General features: G+C 44.2%; 1 protein-coding gene across 1 annotated transcript in view; it reads left to right on the top strand.

The window, feature by feature from the left end:
- The window catches only part of ALDH1A3 (aldehyde dehydrogenase 1 family member A3), a 69,854-nt gene extending 53,310 nt beyond the window's left edge, over positions 1-16,544 (top strand). The window contains exons 9-13 of the mRNA XM_040342320.1: positions 2,996-3,180; positions 6,659-6,823; positions 10,289-10,446; positions 12,837-12,911; positions 16,030-16,544. Of these exons, the coding sequence (XP_040198254.1) occupies positions 2,996-3,180; positions 6,659-6,823; positions 10,289-10,446; positions 12,837-12,911; positions 16,030-16,102 (656 nt within the window). The 3' untranslated portion in view covers positions 16,103-16,544. The remainder of the gene's footprint in view (positions 1-2,995; positions 3,181-6,658; positions 6,824-10,288; positions 10,447-12,836; positions 12,912-16,029) is intronic.
- Positions 16,545-23,848: the final 7,304 nt, after the last annotated feature.

The following is a 23,848-nucleotide window of genomic DNA, read 5'->3' as shown; positions in this document are numbered from 1 at the left end:
CTGATCGCCACCATTACTAGTAAAAAAAAATATTAATAAAAATGCCATAAAAATACCCCCTATTTTGTAAACACTATACTTTTGCGCAAACCAATCAATAAACGCTTATTGCGATTTTTTTTATCGGCCTAAACTGAGGAAAAAAAGTATTTTTATATATTTTTTGGGGATATTTATTATAGCAGAAAGTAAAAAATATTGCTTTTTTTCAACATTGGCGCTCTTTTTTTGTTTATAGCGCAAATAATAAAAACCGCAGAGGTGATCAAATACCACCAAAAGAAATCTCTATTTGTGGAAAAAAAAGGATGCCAATTTTGTTTGGGAGCCACGTCGCACGACCGCGCAATTGTCAGTTACATCGACGCAGTGCCGAATCGCAAAAAGTGGTCCGGGGCAGAAGTGGTTAAAGGGGTTGTAAAGATACAATTTTTTTTCCTAAATATCTTCCTTTACCTTAGTGCAGTCCTCCTTCACTTACCTCATCCTTCCATTTTTCTTTTTAATGTCCTTATTTCTTCTGAAAAATCCTCACTTCCTGTTCTTCTGTCTGTAACTCCACACAGTAGAATCAGGACACTCTCTACGTTGCAGATAAAGAAAGGAGCTGTGTGTTAGTGGGCATCCTGACTCTCCAGTAGTCAAAGGGAGGGGGCGAGCACGACACTCCACACCAGGGAGAAAGCCTCGCATTACTGTGTGGAGTTACAGACAGAAGAACAGGAAGTGAGGATTTCTCAGAAGAAATAAGGACATTTAAAAGCAAAATGGAAGGATGAGGTAAGTGAAGGAGGACTGCACTAAGGTAAAGGAAGCTATTTAGGGAAAAAAGGGAGGGTTATAACCCCTGTCACGGTTTCTTTTTTGGCCTCTGTTTCCCATTGGGGAGGTTTCCCTTCGCTTCCTGTCCCATTGCCAAAACAGGAAGTGAGGGAATCCCTGCTTGTCATCAGAGCTAGTGTCCCCATTGGGAGATTTCCCCCCTGTTAAGGCCCCATACACACGGGAGGATTTATCCGCGGATACGGTCCAGCGGACCGTTTCCACGGATAAATCCTCTCGAGAAATCCGCGGATTTCTATGCGATGGAGTGTACTCACCATCGCATTGAAATCCGCGCCGAAATCCTCTGGCGATGACGTTTAGCGCCGTCACCGCGATTATGACGAGGCGACGTGCGCGACACTGTCATATAAGGAATTCCACGCATGCGTTGAATCATTACGACGCATGCGGGGCATCCCTTCGGACGGATGGATTCGGTGAGTCTGTACAGACCAGCGGATCCATCCGTTGGGATGGATTCCAGCAGATAGATTTGTTCTGCATGTCAGCAAATATCCGATCTGCTGGAATCCATCCCAGGGGAGATATATCCGCGGAAACAGATCCGCTGGCGTGTACACACCATAGGATCTATCCGCTGAAACCCATTTGCTGGGATTTTTCAGCGGATGGATTCTATCGTGTGTATGGGGCCTTACTGTTCTGTGTACAACCTAAAATTTCTGATTTTCTTTCACTTTTGGTAAAAATGGTAAACAGGACAAATAGGGTGAATCTCTCTAACGGGGACACAGAATGCAATAAAAAAAAACTGCCAGGGTTTCTAATCCCTCTTCACTCTATCCAAAACAAACAAAAAAAGTTTTGCCTTTAACCACTTGAGACCCGCGCTATAGACGAAAGATGTCAACAGCGCGGCTCTCAAGTTGCGGGTGGACGTCCTGCTATTTACATTCCCCACGCGCGCCCCGCGCGCCCCGCACAGCGGGGAAACACTGGGCCAGATTCACAAAAGAGATACGACGGCGTATCCCCTGATACGCCGTCGTATCTCTGTTTTAGGGCCGTTCTAACTATGCGACTGATTCATAGAATCAGTTACGCATAATTAGCCCTAAGATCCAACAGGTGTAATTGAATTACACTGTCGGGTCCTAGGATGCAATACTTCGGCCGCCGCTGGGGGGAGTTTGCGTCGTAAACCAGCGTCGGGTATGCAAATTAGCAGTTACGGCGATCCACAAAGGTTTTTCCCGTCGTTACAAGTCTTAGTTTCCCGTCGCAAAGTTAGGGGTACTTTAACATGGTGTAAAATTACTCCACCATGTTAAAGTATGCCCGTTTTTCCCGCGTCGCTTTTGAATTTTTTTGTTTTCCCGGCGTAAATACGTTACGCACGTCGCGATTCTCAACACGTCGGCGTGTCGTAATTTCGCGCAAAGCACGTCGGGAAATTTGCGAACGGAGCATGCGCAGTACGTCCGGCGCGGGAGCGCGCCTAATTTAAATGGTACCCGCCCCATTTGAATTGGGCCACCTTGCGCCGGACGTGTTTACGATACACCGCAGTAAGTTTACAGGTAAGTGCTTTGTGGATTGGGCACTTAGACTGAAAACTTGCGGCGGTGTAACGTAAACGGGTTACGTTACGCTGCGCCGCAGGTACGAGAATCTGGCCCACTGTGCCTGGTGCATCGCTGAGAAGCCGATGCGCGTGCCTCACGGCCGCGATGTCCGCCAGGTTCCCGCGATCGGCGGTGTCACATTTATACAGTAATCAATACATTTTTTAGCACTGTTCGCTGTATTAATGTGAATGGTCCCAAAATAGTGTCAAAAGTGTCCGATACGTCCGCCGCAATATCGCAAAAAATAAAAAAAATGGGATATTATTATAACAAAAAGCAAAAAATTTTGTTTTTTTTTTCAAAATTTTCTGTCTTTTTTTGTATATAGCGCAAAAAATTAAAACCGCAGGGGTGATCAAATACCACCAAAAGAAAGCTCTATTTGTGGGAAAAAAAATCATAAAAATATAATTTGGGTACAGTGTTGTATGACCGCGCAATTGTCATTCAAAATGCTACAGCGCTGAAAGCTGAAAATTGGTCTGGGCAGGAAGGGGGTTTAAGTGCCCAGTAATGAAGTGGTTAACTAATAGTAGAAGATGCTTTCCTAATGCTCCAATCCGATGTTCTCTGTATTGCAGTGGATCTGGCTGTGGAATGTGCCCATCAAGGAGTTTTCTTCAACCAAGGCCAGTGCTGCACGGCAGCCTCCAGGGTCTATGTGGAGGAATCGGTGTACCCAGAGTTTGTGAGACGCAGCGTGGACCACGCCAAGAGACGGATTCTCGGAGATCCATTTGATTTCAAAACAGAACACGGTCCTCAGGTATGGCCAGAGCCACACAAATAAATATATATAACCAGAGCTTTTTTTCTCCGAAAATAGGTGCAGGAACTCAACCACGACCCGTTCAGATTTCACAAACAGTAGGAGGGTCTTAAAGGGGCATTAAATACCAGGATTGCATTACACACAGAGTGCAGAGTTCAGGGGGGTTACAAAGCTGTCACTTGTAAACAAAGAAACCAGAAAAAAAAAGAGAGCAGGGTCTCTTTTTTTCCCCGTCAGGAAAACCATTCGTCTGTATGCTTTTCCGAAGAGAAAGAAAACACGCATGCTCGGAACCAATTCGACGCATGCTCGGAAGCATAAGGCCAGATTCACCAAAGAGATACGACGGCGTATCTGCTGTCTATCTGCGTATCTTTCTATCTATGCGGCTGATTCATAGAATCAGTTACGCATAGATATCCCTAAGATCCGACAGGTGTAATTGGATATCGGATCTTAAGATGCAGTACCGCGGCCGCTGCTGGGGGGAGTTTGCGTCGTAAACCAGCGTCGGGTATGCAAATTAGGAGTTACGGCGGATCCACGACGGGTTTTCGCGTTCGATACGTCGCCGCTAGTATAGTTTCCCGTCGTTTTTGGTGCCCTAACTTTAGTCAGCAAACGTATTGCTGTATAAAGTATGGCCGTCGTTCCCGCGTCGAAATGTAAAAAATAACGTCGTTTGCGTAAGCCGTCCGGGAATACGGAATAACGCTACGCGCGTCGCCGTTCGAAAAAATGACGTCACGGCGCGCAAAGCGTGACGGGAATTGCGAAACGGAGCATGCGCAGCAGGTCCGGCGCGGGAGACCGCGCCTAATTTAAATGGCAAACACCCATTTGAATTGGCCCGCCTTGCGCCGGAGGCCGCCGGGGTAGTTTTCATCGCAAGTGCTTTGTGAATCAGGCACTTGCGATGAAAACTTGCGGCGGTGTAACGTATCTACGATACGTTACACCGCCGCGATTCTACGTGAATCTGGCCCATAGAACTTAATTTTGTCGGTTCGTCTTTTACGTCACCACGTTCTTGGCAGTCAAAAGTTCACCGGGCTTTTGTGTGACTGTGTGTATGCAAGGCAGGCTTGAGAGGAATTCCGTCGGGAAAACCATAGTTTTTTTTTTTCTGACAGGAAAACCGTTCGTGTGTACGGGGCATTACACAAAATAAATTATTATTATTATTATTATTATTGTATTTTTTTGTTTGTGTCTGGGTGTTTATCGTTATATTATTATTAGCATTATTATTATTAATAATAATAATAATAATAAAAATGTATTTAATGTTTTTTTTAAATTAGAGGTTAATTATTATTTATTAATGTAATATTACATAATATTCATTTATTTTACTTATATATGATGATTTTTTTAGTTATTTATGTATTTATTTTACATTTATTTATTCATATATTATTACTATTTTATTTTTAACTTGAGCAGAAAATTGCGCGCGAATGGTGTGTTTCCATTAATTTCTATGACAATCCAAACGTACCAAAAAACGCCCAAATCTGACCGATTCGAGCGACAAAAAAAAGCTCCAGAACTTGTTTGAGCTTCAGGCGACATAGGCCCGGATTCACGTAGAACCGTGTATCTTTGTGCGGGCGTAACGTATCCTATTTACATTACGCCTCCGCAACTTTTACAGGCTTTTACAGGCAAGTGCCGTATTCTCAAACGAAAGTTGCGGCGGCGTAGCGTAAATAGGCCGGCGTAAGCCCGCCTAATTCAAATGTGGTAGATGTGGTCGTGTGTTATGTAAATTTTATGTGACCCCACGTAAATGACGCTTTTTACGAAACGGCGCATGCGCCGTCCGTGAAAGTATCCCAGTGCGCATGCTCCAAATTAACCCGCAAGAAGCCAATGCTATCGACGTGAACGTAAATGACGCCCAGCCCTATTCACGAACCACTTACGCAAACGATGTAAAATTTTCAAAATTCGACGTGGGAACGACGTCCATACTTAACATTGGTACGCCTCATATAGCAGGGGTAACTTTACGCCGGGAAAAGCCTAACGTAAACGGCGTATCTGTACTGCGTCGGCCGGGCGTACGTTCGTGAATTCGCGTATCTAGCTGATTTACATATTTCTAGGAGTAAATCAGCGTACACGCCCCTAGCGGCCAGCATAAATATGCAGTTAAGATCCGACGGCGTAAGAGACTTACGCCGGTCGGATCTAATACAAATCTATGCGTAACTGATTCTAAGAATCAGGCGCATAGATACGACGGCGCGGACTCAGAGATACGACGGCGTATCTCCTTTGAGAATCTGGGCCATAGAGTGGAGATGTAAACCATTTCCATAGAGAATAATTGATTTTTCCCCCCTCCATTGTTTTGGAGCTTCAAGCTCCAAAACTCTCAGGTGTGATTGGGGCCTTAAAGGAACACTAAAGGTACAATTTAAAAAAAATAAAAATAACATACATGTTATACTTACCTCCACTGTGCAGATCGTTTTGCACAGAGTGACCCGGATCCGTGTCTTCTGGGGTCCCTCGGCGGCTGTCTCGGCTCCTCCTCGCAAAAGCTTTCCACGTTCATGCGAGCTCCCTCGCATGGTGGAAAGCTTTTGCGAGCGCGCTCCCGTGATACAGCAGCGGCCATAGCCGCCGACTGTATCACTCGGCCCCGCCCCCCGGCACGCCGCGTCATCTGCTGTGATTGACAGCAGCGCCAGCCAATGGCTGCGCTGCTATCAATCCGCCCAGCCTAGCCAATCAACGGCCAGGCTGGGAACCGAGCAAGATGACAAGCACGTGCCCGGGACTTTCGAACGGTGAGGTAAGTAAAACGGGGGCTCGGGGGGGGGGGCGGTGCTGTCAGATGTTTTTTTACCTTAATGCATAGGATGCATTAAGGTGAAAAAACTTTTACCTTTACAACTCCTTTAAGCCCTGTACACACGATCGGATATCTGATGGAATCTAATCCGATGGATTTTTTCATCGGATATCCGATGAAGCTGACATTCATCAGTCTTGCCTACACACCATCGGTTAAAAATGCGATCGTGTCCAACGCGGTGACGTAAAACACTACGACGTGCTGAGAAAAATGAAGTCCAATGCTTCCGAGCATGCGTCGACTTGATTCTGAGCATGCATGGATTTTTGACCAATGGATTTCACCACAGACGATCGTTTTTTTTCTATCGGGTTTTTTAACCATAAGAAAAATTTGAAACAGGCTCTATTTTTTTTTTCACCGATGGATAAAAAAACTGATGGGGCCCACACACGATCGGTTCTTCTGATTAAAACGGTCGATCGGTCTGTTTTCATCAGAAGAACCGATCGTGTGTACAGGGCCTTAGAGTTAAGCCTTTTTGGCCAACTTGAGTCTTTTGGATCCGGTTGAGTTGAGTGCTCACCATGTGGTCTTTATTATGCTCGTTCAAGTGATCGTAATCGTAATGGTAAATGTGACTTGTCTGTTGGGTCCTCTTAGATTGACCAGGAGCAATTCGATAAAGTTCTGGAATACATACAAAGCGGGAAAGATGAAGGAGCCAAACTGGAGTGCGGTGGATCCGCCGTTGGAGAGCGAGGATTTTTCATAAAGCCCACCGTCTTCTCCGACGTGACCGACGACATGAGGATCGCCAAGGAAGAGGTAGTCTAGTCTAATTGACCAAAACCATATCATGAGGTCACACCTAAATACTTTAGCTTTGTAGGAATCGGGCAGGCCTTTGCACTACATAGTTGAAGGTAAATCTAAAGGATATTGAATAAGAAAATTGTACAGTGGTACCTCGGATTGCGAGGAATGCGGGTGTTTCGCAATACGAACATTGGGCTAGATTCATATAGTCCGCCATAAGTTTGTGCGGGCGTAGCTACGTAGATACGCTACGCCGCCGTAACTTAGTGAGGCTGGGGCTGGATTCACAAAGAACCTGCGCCCTAAGTTACGGCGGCGTATCGTAAATCTGCCGGCGTAAGCACGCCGAATTCAAATTGAGAAGAGGTGGGCGTGTTTTATGTAAATAAATCATGACCCCACGTAAATGACGTCTCTAACGAACGGCGCATGCGCCGTCCGTGAACGTATCCCAGTGCGCATGCTCCTAATCACGTCGCAAATAGTCAATGCTTTTGGCGTGAATGTAATTTACGCAAAGCCCTATTCGCGAACGACTTACGCAAACGACGTAAATGATGCAAAACTCGACGCTGTCCCGACGTCCATACTTAACATTGGCTATGCCTCATATAGCAGGAGTAACGTTATGCCGGAAAAAGCCTTACGCAAACGGCGTAAAAAAATCCGCCCGGCGCACATACGTTTCTGATTCGGTGTATCCAGCTCATTTGCATAATCTACGCTGAAATCGACGGAAGCGCCACCTAGCGGCCAGCGTAAATATGCACCCTAAGATACGACGGCGTAGGAGACTTACGCCGCTCGTATCTTAGCCTAATTTAATCGTATCTGGTTTCCAGAATACGCTTAAATTTACGACGGCGTAAATTCAGAGTTACGACGGCGTATCTACTGATACACCGGCGTAACTCTCTATGAATCTAGCCCATTGTATTTTTAAAAACCTGACTCGGCTTGCGAGTGTTGTCTTGCAAAACAAGCAGAATTCAAGCCAAAGCGATGTGCAATACTGCGTTTGGCCTGAGGTAAGGGGGCACTGGAGCCGAGCGGCGCCGTCCTGCGTTATTCAGAAATGCTCAGAAAATCTCGGAAATACTCCATTTCCGAGCCTTTCCGAGGTTTTCCAAGTTCAGCCGAGGTGTCCTCGGGCCTTTCCAAGTGATTCAGAGGCTCCCCGGTGCCCCCCCCCCCCACCTCTGGCCACATGCGGTATTGCATGCCATTGAAGTCAATGCGGAACAAATTATTTTCGTTTCCATTGACTTCAATGGGGAAACTCGCTTTGATATGCGAGTGCTTTGGATTACGAGCATTCTCCTGGAACGGATTATGCTCGTAATCCGAGGTTCCACTGTATAATGTATGGCCAGCTTTACTGACTGGATCACCAGGTGAAAATAAAGGAAAGAGAGACTAAAAAAGACAACTAGACATCATATCTAAGAATTGGTAAGCTGCAATATGATAAATATTTTCATTTGGGTTTAATACCGCTTTAACCTTACTGTTTTAAAGAAATGTATCAAACAACTACATACCCTGCCCCATGCCGGCATTATCGCTGGATGACCTTTAACCACTTAAGGACCGCCTCCTGCACATTTACGTCGGCAGAATGGCACGGCTGGGCACAGGTACGTACACGTACGTCCTCTTTAAGTGCCCAGCCGTGGGTCGTGGGCGCACGCCCGCGACCCGGTCCGAAGCTCCGTGACTGTGACAGCTGGACCCGCGCACCCGATCGCCGCTGGAGTCCCGCGATCGGTCCCCGGAGCTGAAGAACGGGGAGAGCCCTGTGTAAACACAGCTTCCCCGTTCTTCACTGTGGCAGTGTCATCGATCGAGTGATCTCTTTTATAGGGATCCACAATCGATGACGTCACACCTACAGCCACACCCCCCTACAGTTAGAAACACAAATGAGGTCACACTTAACCCCTTCAACGCCCCCTTGTGGTTAACTCCCAAATTGCAATTGTCATTTTCACAGTAAACAATGCATTTTTATAACACTTTTTGCTGTGAAAATGACAATGGTCCCAAAAATTTGTCTAAAGTGTCCGAAGTGTCCGCCATAATGTCGCAGTCACAAGAAAAATCGCTGACCATTAGTAGTAAAAAAGAAATAATTAATAAAAATGCAAAAAAACTATCCCCTATTTTGTAAACGCTATAAATTTTGCTCAAACCAACTGATAAACGCTTATTGCGTTTTTTTTAACCAAAATTATGTAGAAGAATACGTATCGGCCTAAACTAAGGAAAAAAAAGTTTTTTTATATATATTTTTGGGGGATATTTATTATAGCAAAAAGTAAAAAATATTGCATTTTTTTCAAAATTGTCGCTCTATTTTTGTTTATAGCGCAAAAAATAAAAACCGCAGAGGTGATCAAATACCACCAAAAGAAAGCTCTATTTGTGGGAAAAAAAGGACGCCAATTTTGTTTGGGAGCCACGTCGCCCGACCGCGCAATTGTCTGTTAAAGCGACACAGTGCCGAATCGCAAAAACTGCCCGGATCCTTTAGCTGCCTAAAGGTCTGGGTCTTAAGTGGTTAAAGTCAATGCCATTTATTTGCTCTAATTTGTCAAAAGTATTGGGACACCTGCCTTTACACACAAATGAACTTTAATGGCATCCCAGTCTTAGTCCGTAGGGTTCAATATTGAGTTGGCCCACCCTTTGCAGCTATAACAGCTTCAACTCTTCTGGGAAGGCCGTCCACAATGTTTAGGAGTGTGTCTATGGGAATGTTTGACCGTTCTTCCAGAAGCACATTTGTGAGGTCAGGCACTGATGTTGGATGTGAAGGCCTGGCTCACAGTCTCCACTTTAATTCACCCCAAAGGTGTTCTATCGGGTTGAGGTCAGGACCAGTTCCTCCACCCCAAACTCACTCATCCATGTCTTTATGGACCTTGCGTTGTGCACTGGTCCAAACCATTTGGTGGAGGGGGGGATTATGGTGTGGGGGGTTGTTTTTTCAGGGGTTGGGCTTGGCCCCCTTAGTTCCAGTGAAGGGAACTCTTAAGGCATACCAAGACATTCTGGACAATTTCATGCTCCCAAATTTGTGGGAACAGTTTGGTGACGGCCCTTTCCTGTTCCAACATTACTGCGCACCAGTGCACAAAGCAAGGTCCATAAAAACATGGATGAGCGAGTTTGGGGTGGAGGAACTTGACTGGCCTGCACAGAGTCCTGACCTCAACCCGATAGAACACTTTTGGGATGAATTAGAGTGGAGACTGTGAGCCAGGCCTTCTCGTCCAACATCAGTGCCTGACCTCACAAATGCTCTTCTAGAAGAATGGTCAAACATTCCCATATACACACTCCTAAACCTTGTGGATGTGGAATGTATGTTCTTTGCTAAAGAGCATTATTTTTAATCAAGGAGTTATGGGTAAATCAGTGTCTTTCTCTGGGTTGGTATCAGTTACTCATCTCACGTTGTATATCCTGCAGATCTTCGGACCCGTCCAGTCCATTCTGAAATTTAAAAGCATAGATGACGTGATCAAGAGGGCCAACAACACGGAGTACGGACTGACAGCCGCTGTCTTCACCGAGAGCCTGGATAAAGCACTGAGTGTGGCCTCTGCCCTGCAGTCTGGAACAGTATGGTGGGTATCAGTGGCGCCGACATCAGAGGTCATGTGACATTCCTTGTACTGGGCTGCTTACACAGTAAAACCTTGGTTTGAGAGTAACTTGGTTTGAGAGCGTTTTGCAAGACAAGCAAAATGTTTTAATACATTTTGCCTTGATATAAAAGCGATGTCTTGATATAAGAGTAGCGTCATGTCACAACTGAGTATAATAGAGAAGAGAGGATCCTCTAAGTGTAGCACTATGGTTACATTTAATGAAGGTACAACATTTAGCAACTTATTGCTACACTTAGGCCTAGTGCACACGAGAGGATCGATCCTCTGGCGGATTTTGATCTCATGGTTGTACTCCGCGGTGACGTGTCGCGCCGTTGCCGCGATGATGAAGCGGCGACGTGCGCGAAGCTGTAATATAAGGACTTCCACGCATGCGTCGAAACATTACGAGGCATGCGAGGGATGGATTCGGGCGGATTGATCCGGTGAGTCTGTACAGACCATCGGATCAATCCGCTGGACTGGATTCCAGCGGATCGATTTCTTAGCATGTAAAGAAATTTTGATCCGCTGGAAATCCATCGCCGGGAAAAATATCCGCTGGATCGTACACACCAGGGGATCTATCCGCTGAAACCGGTCCACGGATAAATTCCAGTGGATAGATCCTCTCGTGTGTACGGGCCTAAGAGGAGCCTCTCTTCTCTTTTATACCCTGTAAAACAAATGCTTTGATATTACAAGCATGTTTCTGGAACTAATTATGCTTGCAAACCGAGGTTTTACTGTATTTTATATACAATATTGATTGATAAATGTCAGGTCCGCTATTTTTACACTTTGTATTAATTAACCACTTTAAAACCGCATGCTGTCATATGACGTCCAAAAAGGGGATCTGTTATCCCGGGTGGACGTCATATGACGTCCTGTACTTTGTGGGGGGATATCTGAATGATGCCTGCACCTTGAGGCATCATTCAGATATCATTTTCTTCCGGCGGCGATCCTGCGCACCGTAAGAACGATCATAGCGGCGGTTCCGCCGCTTGATCGTTCTTAGGCCTCATACACACGAGGGGACATGTCCGATGAAAACGGTCCGCGGACCGTTTTCATCGGACATGTCCGCTTGGAGATTTCTGTCTGATGGTTGTACACACCATCAAACAGAAATCCGCGTGGACAGGATACGCGGTGACGTGGCCACGCCGTCGCTGCGACGATGACGCAGTGACGTGCGCGACCCTGAAAGGTCAACCCTTCCACGCATGCATCGAATCACTTCCACGCATGCGAGGGCTTTCGGCCGAGCGGACATGTCCGGTAAGTCGTACAGACGACCAAACATGTCCGACAGACAGGCTTCCAGCGGACATGTTTCTTAGCATGCTAAGAAACATTTGTCTGCTGGAAACCTGTCCGATCCGCTGGAAAATTGTCCGATCGGCCGTACACACGACCGAACATGTCCGCGGAAACTGGTCCGGTCGTGTGTACGAGGCCTTATAGGCGGCGGGAGGGGACATCTCCCCCCTCCCGCCGCCATCCGGTGTTTCTCCGGGCTCTCCAGTGCCATCGGGGGGCCCGGAGAGATGATCGCCGTCCGCCGGATGTGCAGCATAGAGATGACTGGTGACCAGATGGTCACCAGTCATCTCTATGACCGTCGGAGGCCCAGGCACGATGTGATGACGTCACGCCCGGGTACCCCTAAGTAAACAAACCGCAATTGCGGCTAGTAAGAATGAGATCTGTGAATGTTTTTTCACGATCTCATTCTTTCCAGCCTGGAGGAGAGATGTGAGGTCTTATTAACCCCGCATCTCTCCTTAAAGAGGACCTGTCACACACTATTCCTATTACAAGGGATGTTTACATTCTTTGTAATAGGAATAAAAGCGATCGGAAAAAAAAAAGTGTAAAAAAATAAATAAATAATTAAAATAAAAAATAAACAAATAAATAAAAAAAAATTGAAACGCCCCTGTCCCCGGTAGCTCGCGCCCAGAAGCGAATGCACACGTAAGTCCCGCCCACATATGTAAACGCTGTTTAAACCACATATGTGAGGTATCGCCGCGTGCGTTAGAGTGCCAGCAACAATTCTAGCACTAGACCTCCTCTGTAACTCTAATTTGGTAACCTGTAAAACAATTTAAAGCGTCGCCTATGGAGATTTTTAAGTAACGAAGTTTGGCGCCATTCCATGAGTGTGCGCAATTTTAAAGCGTGACATGTTAGGCATCTATTTACTCGGTGTAACATCATCTTTCATATTTTACAAAAAAAATGGAGAGTGTAGTGTCACTTTTAGCTAGTTTGTTATCAATAGCCGGTATAGTAAGTAAAGTGTATCTGGTACAGTGGATGTCTCCTATACTAATCACTCTGCTCTTTTGTAGGATAAACTGTTACAATGCTCTTCATGCACAGACTCCCTTTGGAGGCTTCAAAATGTCAGGAAATGGCAGAGAATTGTAAGTATATCTTGTCAGATGTTAATAAAGTTTACTGGGTTCATTAAAAAAAAAAAAAGAAGAAGAAAAGAAACAATACCATGGCAACCGTTTTATTATTTTTATTATTGAGTGTTTCCCCGAAAATAAGACCTAGCGTTATTTTCCAGGAGGGTTGCAATATAAGCCCTACCCAGAAAATAAGCCCTAGTTTAAAATGCTTGTAAAATCGTATAATCCACTCTATTACAGTATTATATATAATGTACAATGTGTGTGTTTCTGTAATATAATTACTGGGAAGAGAGCTCCGGCGGGTCACAGAAGCGCGGAACGGCGCTATAACGAAGATATTTAGCACAATTATATTACAGAAACGCACACATTGTACATTATATAATACTGTAATAGAGTGGATTATAGGATTTTACAAGCATTTTAAAGCGGAGGTCCACACAGAAAGTGAACCTCCGCTTTTCGGAACCCCCCCCCCCTCCCCCCCTCCGGTGTGACATTTGGCACCTTTCAGGGGGGGAGTGGGTGCAGTTACCTGTATAATACAGGTATTTGCACCCACTTCCGGGAATAGACTCGCCCCTTCGCGTCACCCAGGGCAGTCTTCATAGCATCATGGGCCCCTGGACAAAGTAATGCTCTGGGGCCTCTACAATGGAGACAGTGCAGGTAAACAGAAATCAAGTAGGTAGGAGGTAGGGGATATCTAGGGTGTAGAGGGATCAGAGTGCTGGGGGGATATCTAGGGTGTAGAAGGGCAGCCCGGGCTGCTTTGGAGAAAGGGCAGGGCCCTCCATGCAGCTGGGGCTCCTGGGCAGTGCCCAGGTATGCCCTCTCATTAAGACAGCCCTGGCGTCACCACCCCCTGCTGTCTTCTGGGAAACACACAGGTCCCAGGAGACAGCGGCCGAACCTTGCGCATGCGCAGTAGGGAACCGGGCAATGGCGGCGGGGGCAGCCGAGTGCGATTGCTCATCTTATGCTGTCGACATTGCGGGAACCCAGGACAGGTAAGTGTCCATTTATTAAAAGTCAGCAGCTTCGGTATTTGTAGCTGCTGGCTTTTAATATTTTTTTGGCAGACCTCCGCTTTAACTCGGTTCACAATGGGGATTCCTGACAGGCAGGGAGGGAGAGGGGGAGAGAAGACAGCACAGTACATGGTAAGACCTACCCCGAAAATAAGCCCTACTGTATCTTTTGTTGCCAAAATGAATATACGACTATGGCTTATTTTCGGGGGAAACACGGTAGTGACTCTAAATTATTATTGCATCAAGCATTGATTTACAGAATATACCTCCTGGGGGGGGGGGGGGGTTATTTGTAACAAACTCAGAGCTATTCATCCTGCAGAAACTGGATGCGCATTCATATATTCACACTTGTGCAGGGTGTATTTAAATGAATGATTTTTTTTTATTATTATTTGATTTCTTTTTTTTATTTAAATTTAGATTTTCTTTTTATTTAAAACATTTTTTTTTATTTTTATCAAATTTATTTAAATACAATGCTTTTGGAGTAAAAATCTATCTAAAGATATACAATAGAAAAGAGTAGTTTTGGGACTTTAAAGGGGTTGTAAAGGTACAAATTTAATTTTTCCTAAATATCTTCCTTTACCTTAGTGCAGTCCTCCTTCACTTACCTCATCCTTCCATTTTGCTTTTAAATGTCCTTGGGCCAGATTCAGATAGATTAGCGGATCTTTAGATCCGCGTAACCTATCTGATTTACGATCCGCCGCCGCAAGTTTTTGAGGCGAGTGCTTAATTCAGAAAGCACTTAACTCAAAACTTGCGGCGGCGTATCGTAAATCTCCCTGGCGGAATTCAAATTCCGCGGCTAGGGGGAGTGTACTATTTAAATCAGGCGCGTCCCGGCGCCGATCCAACAGCGCATGCGCCGTCCGCGATTTTTCCCCAGTGCGCATGCTCGAATTTCCGTCGCAAGGACGTCATTGGTTTCGGCGTGAGCGTAACTTGCGTCCAGCTCTTTTCTGAATCGACTTACGCAAACGACGTAAAAATTCAAAACTCGGCGTGGGAACGACGGCCATACTTAACATAGGATACCCCTCACATAGCAGGGGTAAATATCCGCCAGAAAAAGACGAACGCAAGCGACGTAAAAAAAAAATGCGCGGGCGGGCATTCGTTTCTGAATCGGCAGAAATCGTCATTTGCATATTTGTCGCAGAAAAAAACGAAGCGCCACCTAGCCGCCGGCCGGGAATTGCAGCCTAAGATCCGACGGTGTAAGTCACTTACACCTGTCGGATCTTAGGGGGATCTATGCGGAACCTGATTCTATGGGCCAGATTCACAAAGATACGACGGTGTATCTACAGATACACCGTCGTATCTCTGACTTACACTGGTCCTATCTATGCGCCTGATTCATAGAATCAGATACGCATAGATAGGACTAAGATCTGACAGTGTTACACTGTGTTACACTGTCGGATCTTTTTTTCAATTTAAAAATGGCGCCGGGGGCGTTCCCGCTGATTTACGATAAATAATATGTAAATCAGCGAGATACGCAAATTCACGAACGTACGCGGACCCGTCGCAGTGTTCTTACGTCGTTTCCGTAGCGGTTTTCCCGTCGTATACTTACCCCTTCTTTTATCAGGCGCAGCCAATGTTAAGTATAGCCGGCGTTCCCGCATCGAATTAGAATTTTTCCTACGTCGTTTGCGTACGCCGATTCACGAACACGCGAGTCGCAAGTCCCGCTCACGTCGCAACCACTGACGTCCTAGTGTCGTCAGTGGGAGCAATGCACGCCGGGAAATTCCCCGGACGGCGCATGCGCATTTAAATCGGCGCGGGAACGCGCCTGATTTAAATAGTACACTCCCCTAGCCGCGGAATTTTAATTCCGCCGGGGGATTTAGGATCCGCCGTCGCAAGTTTGGAGGTAAGTGGTTTGTGAGTTACCCACTTGCCTCCTAAACTTGCGGGAGCGGATCTTAATTCACGTAGATCGAGCGGATCTATAGATCCGCTGAGCTACGTGAATCTGGCCCAAATACTTTTTCATATGTCAGGCCAGCATTGGCTGTGTATAATATTCCGGCATTCGCCGCTCTCAGTAATGGCCGTTCTCTTCGCAGGGGTGAATACGCTTTGGCGGAATACACGGAAGTGAAGACCGTCACCATTAAACTATCACAGAAGCACCACTGAGGATAAGAAGAGGAGACCGGTGTGTGCGAATCTCACTTCAGCATCATCCAGGACCAGAATGGACTCATTAATACTGAGAGATTCTCTTACTTTTATTTTTTTTATTAAACCATGAACAATATTACAGATCGATCGTCTGTGGTGACTTGCCCCTGACTCTGAGAACCCGCGAGTCTCTTTTCATCTGGACGTAGTGATTACAAACTGCATAGCTGTTCATCCATCAAAACTACATTTAAATCCAAATAGGGAAAAATCGATTGCTCTCAGGATATATACTCCGCCATTCATGTGAGTGTAGAAAATACTGCTTTATGGCCACAAGATGGCACTGAGGAGCACACTTACAGTGTAAGTATGCGGCTCTATTACTAAAAGTATTGGGATGCGCACATTGGCCCAGATTCAGTAAGAATCTGCGCCTTTCTTACGCAGGCACAGGGCAGCGTTTTTGCCCTGCGCCCGCGCAAATTTTCTGCGCTGCCCGCGATTCACGGAGCAGTAGCTCCGTAAATTGCGGGGGCGCTGTGTTAACTTGCCCTGCGTAAGGGCGCCTAATGTAAATGATCCCGCCGGGGGCGGGAATCATTTAAATTAGGTGCGCTTCCGCGCCGAGCGTAGAGCGCATGCTCCGTCGGGAAACTTTCCCGATGTGCATTGCGGCAAATGACGTCGCAAATGACGTCGCAAGGACGTCATTTGCTTCAAAGTGAACGTGAATGGCGTTCAGCGCCATTCACGATTCACTTACGCAAACAACGTAAAATTCGAACGTCGCGACGCGGGAACGCCAGGTATCCTTTAGCATTGGCTGCCCCTGCTTTTAGCATGGGCAGCCTTACGCTAAAGACGCGGTACGCAACCGACGTAACTTGCGTACGCAGGGGGCGCACAACATTGTGAATCGGCGTAAGTATGCAATTTGCATACTATACGCTGACCACCATGGGAGTGCCCCCTAGCGGTCAACGCAAGAATGCAGCCTAAAATCTGCGTGGCATAAGAGCCTTATGCCACGCAGATTTTAGGCTGCAGTCGGCGTAACGAGTTCTCTGAATCAGGAGAACTCCTTGCGCCGGCGCAAGTCAGCAATCGCGCTGCGTAATTATGGTTACGCAGGCGCAATTGCTACCTGAATCTGGGCCATTATTATTATTATTATACAGGATTTATTTGGCGCCAACAGTTTGCGAAGCGATTTACGGCGTGAAGTCAGACAGTACAGTTACAATACAATACAGGAGGAATTAGAAGCACATGAACTTTAATGGCATCCCAGTCCTAGGGCCAGATCCACATAGCGCGGCGCTTTTTTAAGTCGGCGTAGTGTATCTCAGATACACTACGCCGCCGTAACTTACAGCGTATTTTCCGTATCCTGATAGAATTTGCGCCCTAAGTTACGGCGGCGTAGTGTAACTGTGTCTGCGTAAGGGCGCGCAATTCAAATGGATGAGATGGGGGCGTGTTTTATGTTAATACGTCTTGACCCGACGTAAATTACGTTTTTTTTTAACGGCGCAGGCGCCGTCCGTGGGGGTATCCCAGTGCGCATGCTCCAAATTAACCCGCAACAAGCCAATGCTTTCGACGTGAACGTCATTCTACGCAAGCCCTGTTCGCGAACGACTTACGCAAACGACGTAAACTTTTCAAAATTCGACGCGGGAACGACGTCCATACTTAACATTGAGTACGCCTCATATAGCAGGGGTAACTTTACGCCGGAAAAAGCCTTACGGAAACGACGTAAAAAAATGCGCCGGCCGGACGTACGTTCGTGGATTGGCGTATCTAACTAATTTGCATACTCAACGTGGAAATCGAGGGAAGCGCCACCTAGCGGCCAGCGTAAATATGCACCTTAGATCTGACGGCGTACTAAGACGTACGCCAGTCGGATCTAGCCCAGCTTCAGGCATATCTTGTTTTGTGGATACAAAACAAAGATACGCCGGAGCAACCTAGAAGTTACGCGGCGTATCAATAGATACGCCAGCGTAAAAGCTTTGTGGATCTGGCCCTAAGACTGGGATGCCATTAAAGTTCCTGGGGTAGATTCAGTAACATTTGCGCAGTTTTTACGTAGGCGCAGGGCACCGTTTTTGCCCTGCGCCCCTGTAAATTTTCTGCGCTACCCTCGACTCACGGAGCAGTAGCTCCGTAAATTGCTTGGGCGCTCCGGCAAAATGCCCGGCGTAAGCGCGCGCAATTTAAATGATCCCGTAGGGGGCGGGAATCATTTAAATTAGGCGCGTTCCCGCGCCGAGAGTAGAGCGCATGCTCCGTCGGGAAACTTTCCCGACTTGCATTGCGGTAAATGACGTCGCAAGGACGTCATTTGCTTCAAAGTGAACGTGAATGGCGTCCAGGGCCATTCACGATTCACTTACGCAAACGACGTAAAATTTAAACCTCGCGACGCGGGAACGATGGGTATCCTTAGCATTGGCTGCCCCTGCTTTTAGCATGTGCAGCCTTACGCGAAACCCGCCGTACGCAAACGACGTAAACAGCGTACGCAGGGCTCGCGTAACGTTGTGAATCGGCGTTAGTATGCAATTTGCATACTATACGCTGACCACAACGGGAACGCCACCTAGCGGCCTGCGTAAGAATGCAGCCTAAGATATGAGGGCATAAGAGCCTTATGCCACGCATATCTTAGGCTGCAGTCGGCGTAACGAGCTCTCTGAATCAGGAGAAGTCGTTACGCCGGGGCAAGTAAGCAATTGCGCTGCGTAACTATGGTTACGCAGGCGCAATTGCTCTTTGAATCTGGGCCCCTGTGTGTGTAAAGGCAGGCGTCCCAATACTTTTGACAATATGGTGTATTTTCTATGCTGGTCGGTGCCATCTAGTGGCCATAATGCTGTATTTTCTGCACTCGTCCCATTCACATTGAAGAATATAGCCAGAGAACATTTGATTTAGCTCAAGACGGATTTACACGGAGCCGTGATTGGTGAACCGCTAGGCAACTTTTTTTTTTGTTTTTAAATATACCCCCAAAATGTCTGCTTGGTTATCATTTGAAATTTACTGATATTTATATTTTGCATTTTCTGATCTCTTAAAGGGAATGTCACCGTATTTTATAAAATGTTTATCCCACAATATTTTCTCTACCTGCCCCCATACCCGAGGATTTCACTTTTTACTGCTTCCTCTTTTTATTTCATCATACGCACAATATTCACTTCTACAAATGTGCGCAATTTTTATAAAACACGCTTATTTTATAAGAATTAGGCTGGCCATACACTACATTTCCCGCGTTGGGCTGAACAAGAAATATACAGTGGGGGAAAATAATTATTTGATCCCCTGCAGATTTTGTAAGTTTGCCCACTGACAAAGGGGGGGGGGGGGCTTGGTAATGGCTGCCGTTCATCTCTCGTGGGGGATGGGGGGGGGTTTGATGTTAGTTTGTGTCGCCTCCCCCCAAATTTTGAGCACCAGCCGCCACTAACTCAAATCATACACATATCATTACATCAACCAATAAATATGATCTTTGTAAGGCCTAGACATGTGCAACTTTTTTCATTCCCAATTAGTTAAAAAAAAATGTAAATTTGAAAAAAAATCTGAAATTCTGAAATTCGAAAAAAAAATGAAAAAAATCAGAAATTTTAAAGAAATCTGAAATTCGGAAATGCAACAATCAGAAATTCGAAAAAAAAAAAAAAAAAAAAGGAAATTCAGAAATTTTAAAAAATCGTAAATTTGAAAAAAAAATCAGAAATTCTGAAATTCTGAAATTCGAAAAAAAAATGAAAAAAAATCAGAAATTTTAAAGAAATCTGAAATACGGAAATGCAAAAATCAGAAATTCGTATTTAAAAAAAAAAAACGGAAATTCAGAAATTTTTAAAAATCGTAAATTTGAAAAAAAATCTGAAATTCAGAAATTCGAAAAAAAAAAATTAAAAAAAATCAGAAATCTGAAATTCGGAAATGCAAAAATCTGAAATTCGGAAATAAAAAAAAAAAAAAACGAAAATTCAGAAATTTAAAAAAGTCGGAAATTTGGAGATTAAAAAAAAAACTAAAAATTCGAAAACTCGAAAATTTGAAAATCTGAGATATTATCTCAGATTTTCAAATTTTCGGGTTTTCGAATTTTTAGATTTTAACTAATAATGACTTTATCCGAAATAACGAATGCCATATCTAAACGAATGGAACGTAATGAATTAATAATAATAAATTACAATAATAATAACAAAAAAAAAATATTTGTACTATTAATTATTATTCATTTGTTCCGTTCCATTTGTTTAGATGCAGCATTTGTTATTTTGGAAAATTCGTAACTTCGTAAAAATTCATATTCGTTACGTTCACTAACAAACAAATTTTGAAAGAAAATACCTATCATTTAATAGTTGCGTTATTATTAGTTATTTATTTTTTTCGATTTTCGAATTTCCAAATTTTTTTTCAAATGTCTGAACTTCTGATTTGTTATTCATTTTGATTTTTTTTCCTAATTTCTGAATTGTTATTTTTTTTTCTGAATTTCCAATTGTTTTCTTCTAATTCTTTTGAATTTCTGATTTTTTTTATTTATATTTAAAAAAAAAATTGAAATTCCAATTTTTTTATTTGGCCATTAGTGAATGTAACGAATACAAATGTATTTGAAGTTAAGAATTATCCAAAATAACGAATGCCGCATCTAAACAAATTGAATGGAATAAATGAATAATAAATAATAATAATAAAAAGTTTATATTATTATTTATTATTATTAGATTGTTACGTTCCATTCGTTTACATATGGCATTCGTTATTTCGAAATCTTTACATTCACTAACAGCCAAATTTGAAAGGAAATTCCAATACTTATAATTGAATAGTTAGTAATAGTTAAGTTATTATTAGTTAGTTATTATTTCAGATTTTTGGGTTTTCGAATTTTCGTTCTTTTGAATTTTCAGATTTATATTCTTATTTTAGAATTTCCGAGTTTTCAGATTTCCTTATTTTAGAATTTCCAAATTTTAAAAATTTCGGAATTTCGAATTTTAGAATTTCCGAAATTTCACATTTCTGAAATTTCACTTTTTCGACATTTGACATTTTCGAAAATTTCAAATTTCTGAAATCTCAAATTTCCGAAATTTCAAATTTCCAAAATTTCTAATTTCCGAAATCTCTAATTTCCGAATGTCTGCAATTTTGAACTTCCGAATTCGAATTTCCGAATTTTCGAATTGTCGAAATTCGGAGTTTCAGAAATTCGAAAATTCAAAAATGTGACAATTCGGAAATTTCAGAATGAACTAATTTGTTAAAAAACAAATTCGGAACTAAATGAATTGCATATGTCTAATAATAATTATAATAATAATGGTAACTGCATCAAGCTCCTGACAATTTCTCTTTATGAGAAGACCATCCAATATTGTTTTTATTATCCCTTTTTCGTATGTTTTTCCTTAGCGGCCTCTGATTTTTAAATTGAAACTCTAATTGCTATATTAATATCATCATTAATTTCCCAGAGCCTATTGATGTTTAATGAGTTAGTGTCATTTAGTGCTAGCAGATTTAAAAAAAAAAATGTTTTTTTTTTTTAAACTTGTATATGTTCCACCTCTGATATTATTATATATACATAAATGTTACTACTAATATGTAAATTCTGGGTACGGAATATTTTATGTTGTGATAAGATAAACTGTATTCTGCTTTTTTTTATGGACCAGTAAAATTTTAAAAGATTATATATATGTATATTTATGAAATAGATCCAGTTAATCGAACAATATTTTTTTGTATTTTCTTAGTGCAAAATAAAGGATATATACTGTACCTTACTGGCTTTTATTTGCTTCCCTACCATTTTATTCTTCTACACCTAATTTATATCTATACACAGAGGCGGTTCTAGGCTTTGCGAGGCCTGAGGCAAAACTTGACATGGGGCCCCACTCACACCCATGAAGGGAAAAAATAATTTAAGGACAAGAGCCTCTTCCCCACAACCCTGGCCGGTGGTTGCGGGGGTCTGCCGGGCAGGGGGCTTATTGGAATCTGGAAGCCCCCTTTAACAAGATGGCCCCTAGATGCTGCTCTTAAATAACTAAGGGGCGGGGGCCACCCGGTGATGTCACCTGGTGAACCCGCCCCCTTGTGATGTCATTGACTGAGGGCATGCTGGGTCACTGACGCCACAAGGGGTGGTGTCACCGATATTCACTGGTTGTTAGGCACGCTGAGTCAGGGCTCTTAACGCTGCCTTAGCTCAGCAGCGTTAAGGTCCCCTGTCCCTAAAAACTGGGGAAATGCATTGGGTAGGTTAGGCGGCCGCAAGGCCCCTGGAGTGTGAGGCCTTAGGTGACCGCCTAATTAAAGCGGGAGTTCACCCATTTATTACATTTTTTTTTTTTCCCCTTAGATTCCTGCTCGTTTGGTCTAGGGGAATCGGCTATTTGTTTTAAAATATGAGCAGTACTTACCGTTTTCGAGATGCATCTTCTTCCGTCGCTTCCGGGTATGGGTCTTCGGGAGCGGGCGTTCCTTCTTGATTGACAGTCTTCCGAGAGGCTTCCGACAGTCGCATCCATCGCGTCACTCGTAGCCGAAAGAAGCCGAACGTCGGTGCGGCTCTATACTGCGCCTGCGCACCGACGTTCGGCTTCTTTCGGAAAATCGTGACGCAATGGATGCGACCGTCGGAAGCCTCTCGGAAGACTGTCAATCAAGAAGGAACGCCCACTCCCGCAGCCCATACCCGGAAGCGACGGAGAGGATGCATCTCGTAAACGGGTAAGTACTGCTCATATTTTAAAACAAATAGCCGATTCCCCTAGACAAAACGAGCAGGAATCTAAGGGGAAAAGTGCCCTCTAAGGGTGAACCACCGCTTTAAAGAGCCGCCTCTGTCTATACATATTTTATGTTTTGTTGCTAAGATAATCAAAACTGCATAGCACAGTTTATTCAGTCTAGCGCTAGAATTATTGCTCTCGCTATAATGTTTGCGGTGATACCGCTCACACGTGTGGTGCAAACACCACTTACATATGCTTTACGTTACCTGTGTTCGCTTCTGCCTCTGCGAGCGAGCACCCAAGAACGGAGGCGCTTTAAAAAAAATAATTATTTAACTTTTTTATTTTTACACAGTTTCTTTCATTTTTTTTTTATCACTTTTATTGCTGTCACAAGGAATGTAAACATTTCTTATGACAGCAATAGGCAGTATAAAAAACAATTCAGGAAACCACGCTACTGTTATTACTGTGTTCAAAAATAAAAGTGATGTGTGCAAAGCAGCGACTTAACCATGTGACATTGCCACAGCAAGTATAGGGCTAGATTCACAGCCATCTGTGGCGGCGTAACGTATCGTCTTTACGTTACACCGCCGCAAGTTTTCAGCGCAAGTGCCTGATTCACCAAGCACTTGTGTGTAAACTTAAGGCGGTGTAACGTGAAGCCGTCCGGCGCAAGCCCGCCTAATTCAAATGGGGCGTGTACCATTTAAATTAGTCGTGTTCCCGCGCCGAACGTTCTGCGCATGCTCCATTAGGAAATTTCCCGCCGCGCCTTGCGCGAAATTACGGCGCCCCAACGTGTCTTTTGAACGGCGACGTGCGTTACGTCCTTTCGTATTCCCGGACGTCTTACGCAAAAATAAAAAAAAATAAAAATTCGACGCGGGAACGACGGCCATACTTTAACATGGCTGGTTTAAATATAAGCCATGAAATAGGACTCGTAACTTTATGA

Source organism: Rana temporaria, chromosome 3 (assembly GCF_905171775.1).
Source record: "Rana temporaria chromosome 3, aRanTem1.1, whole genome shotgun sequence".
Taxonomy (NCBI): domain Eukaryota; kingdom Metazoa; phylum Chordata; class Amphibia; order Anura; family Ranidae; genus Rana; species Rana temporaria.
This window is presented reverse-complemented; position numbering and strand designations above follow the sequence as displayed.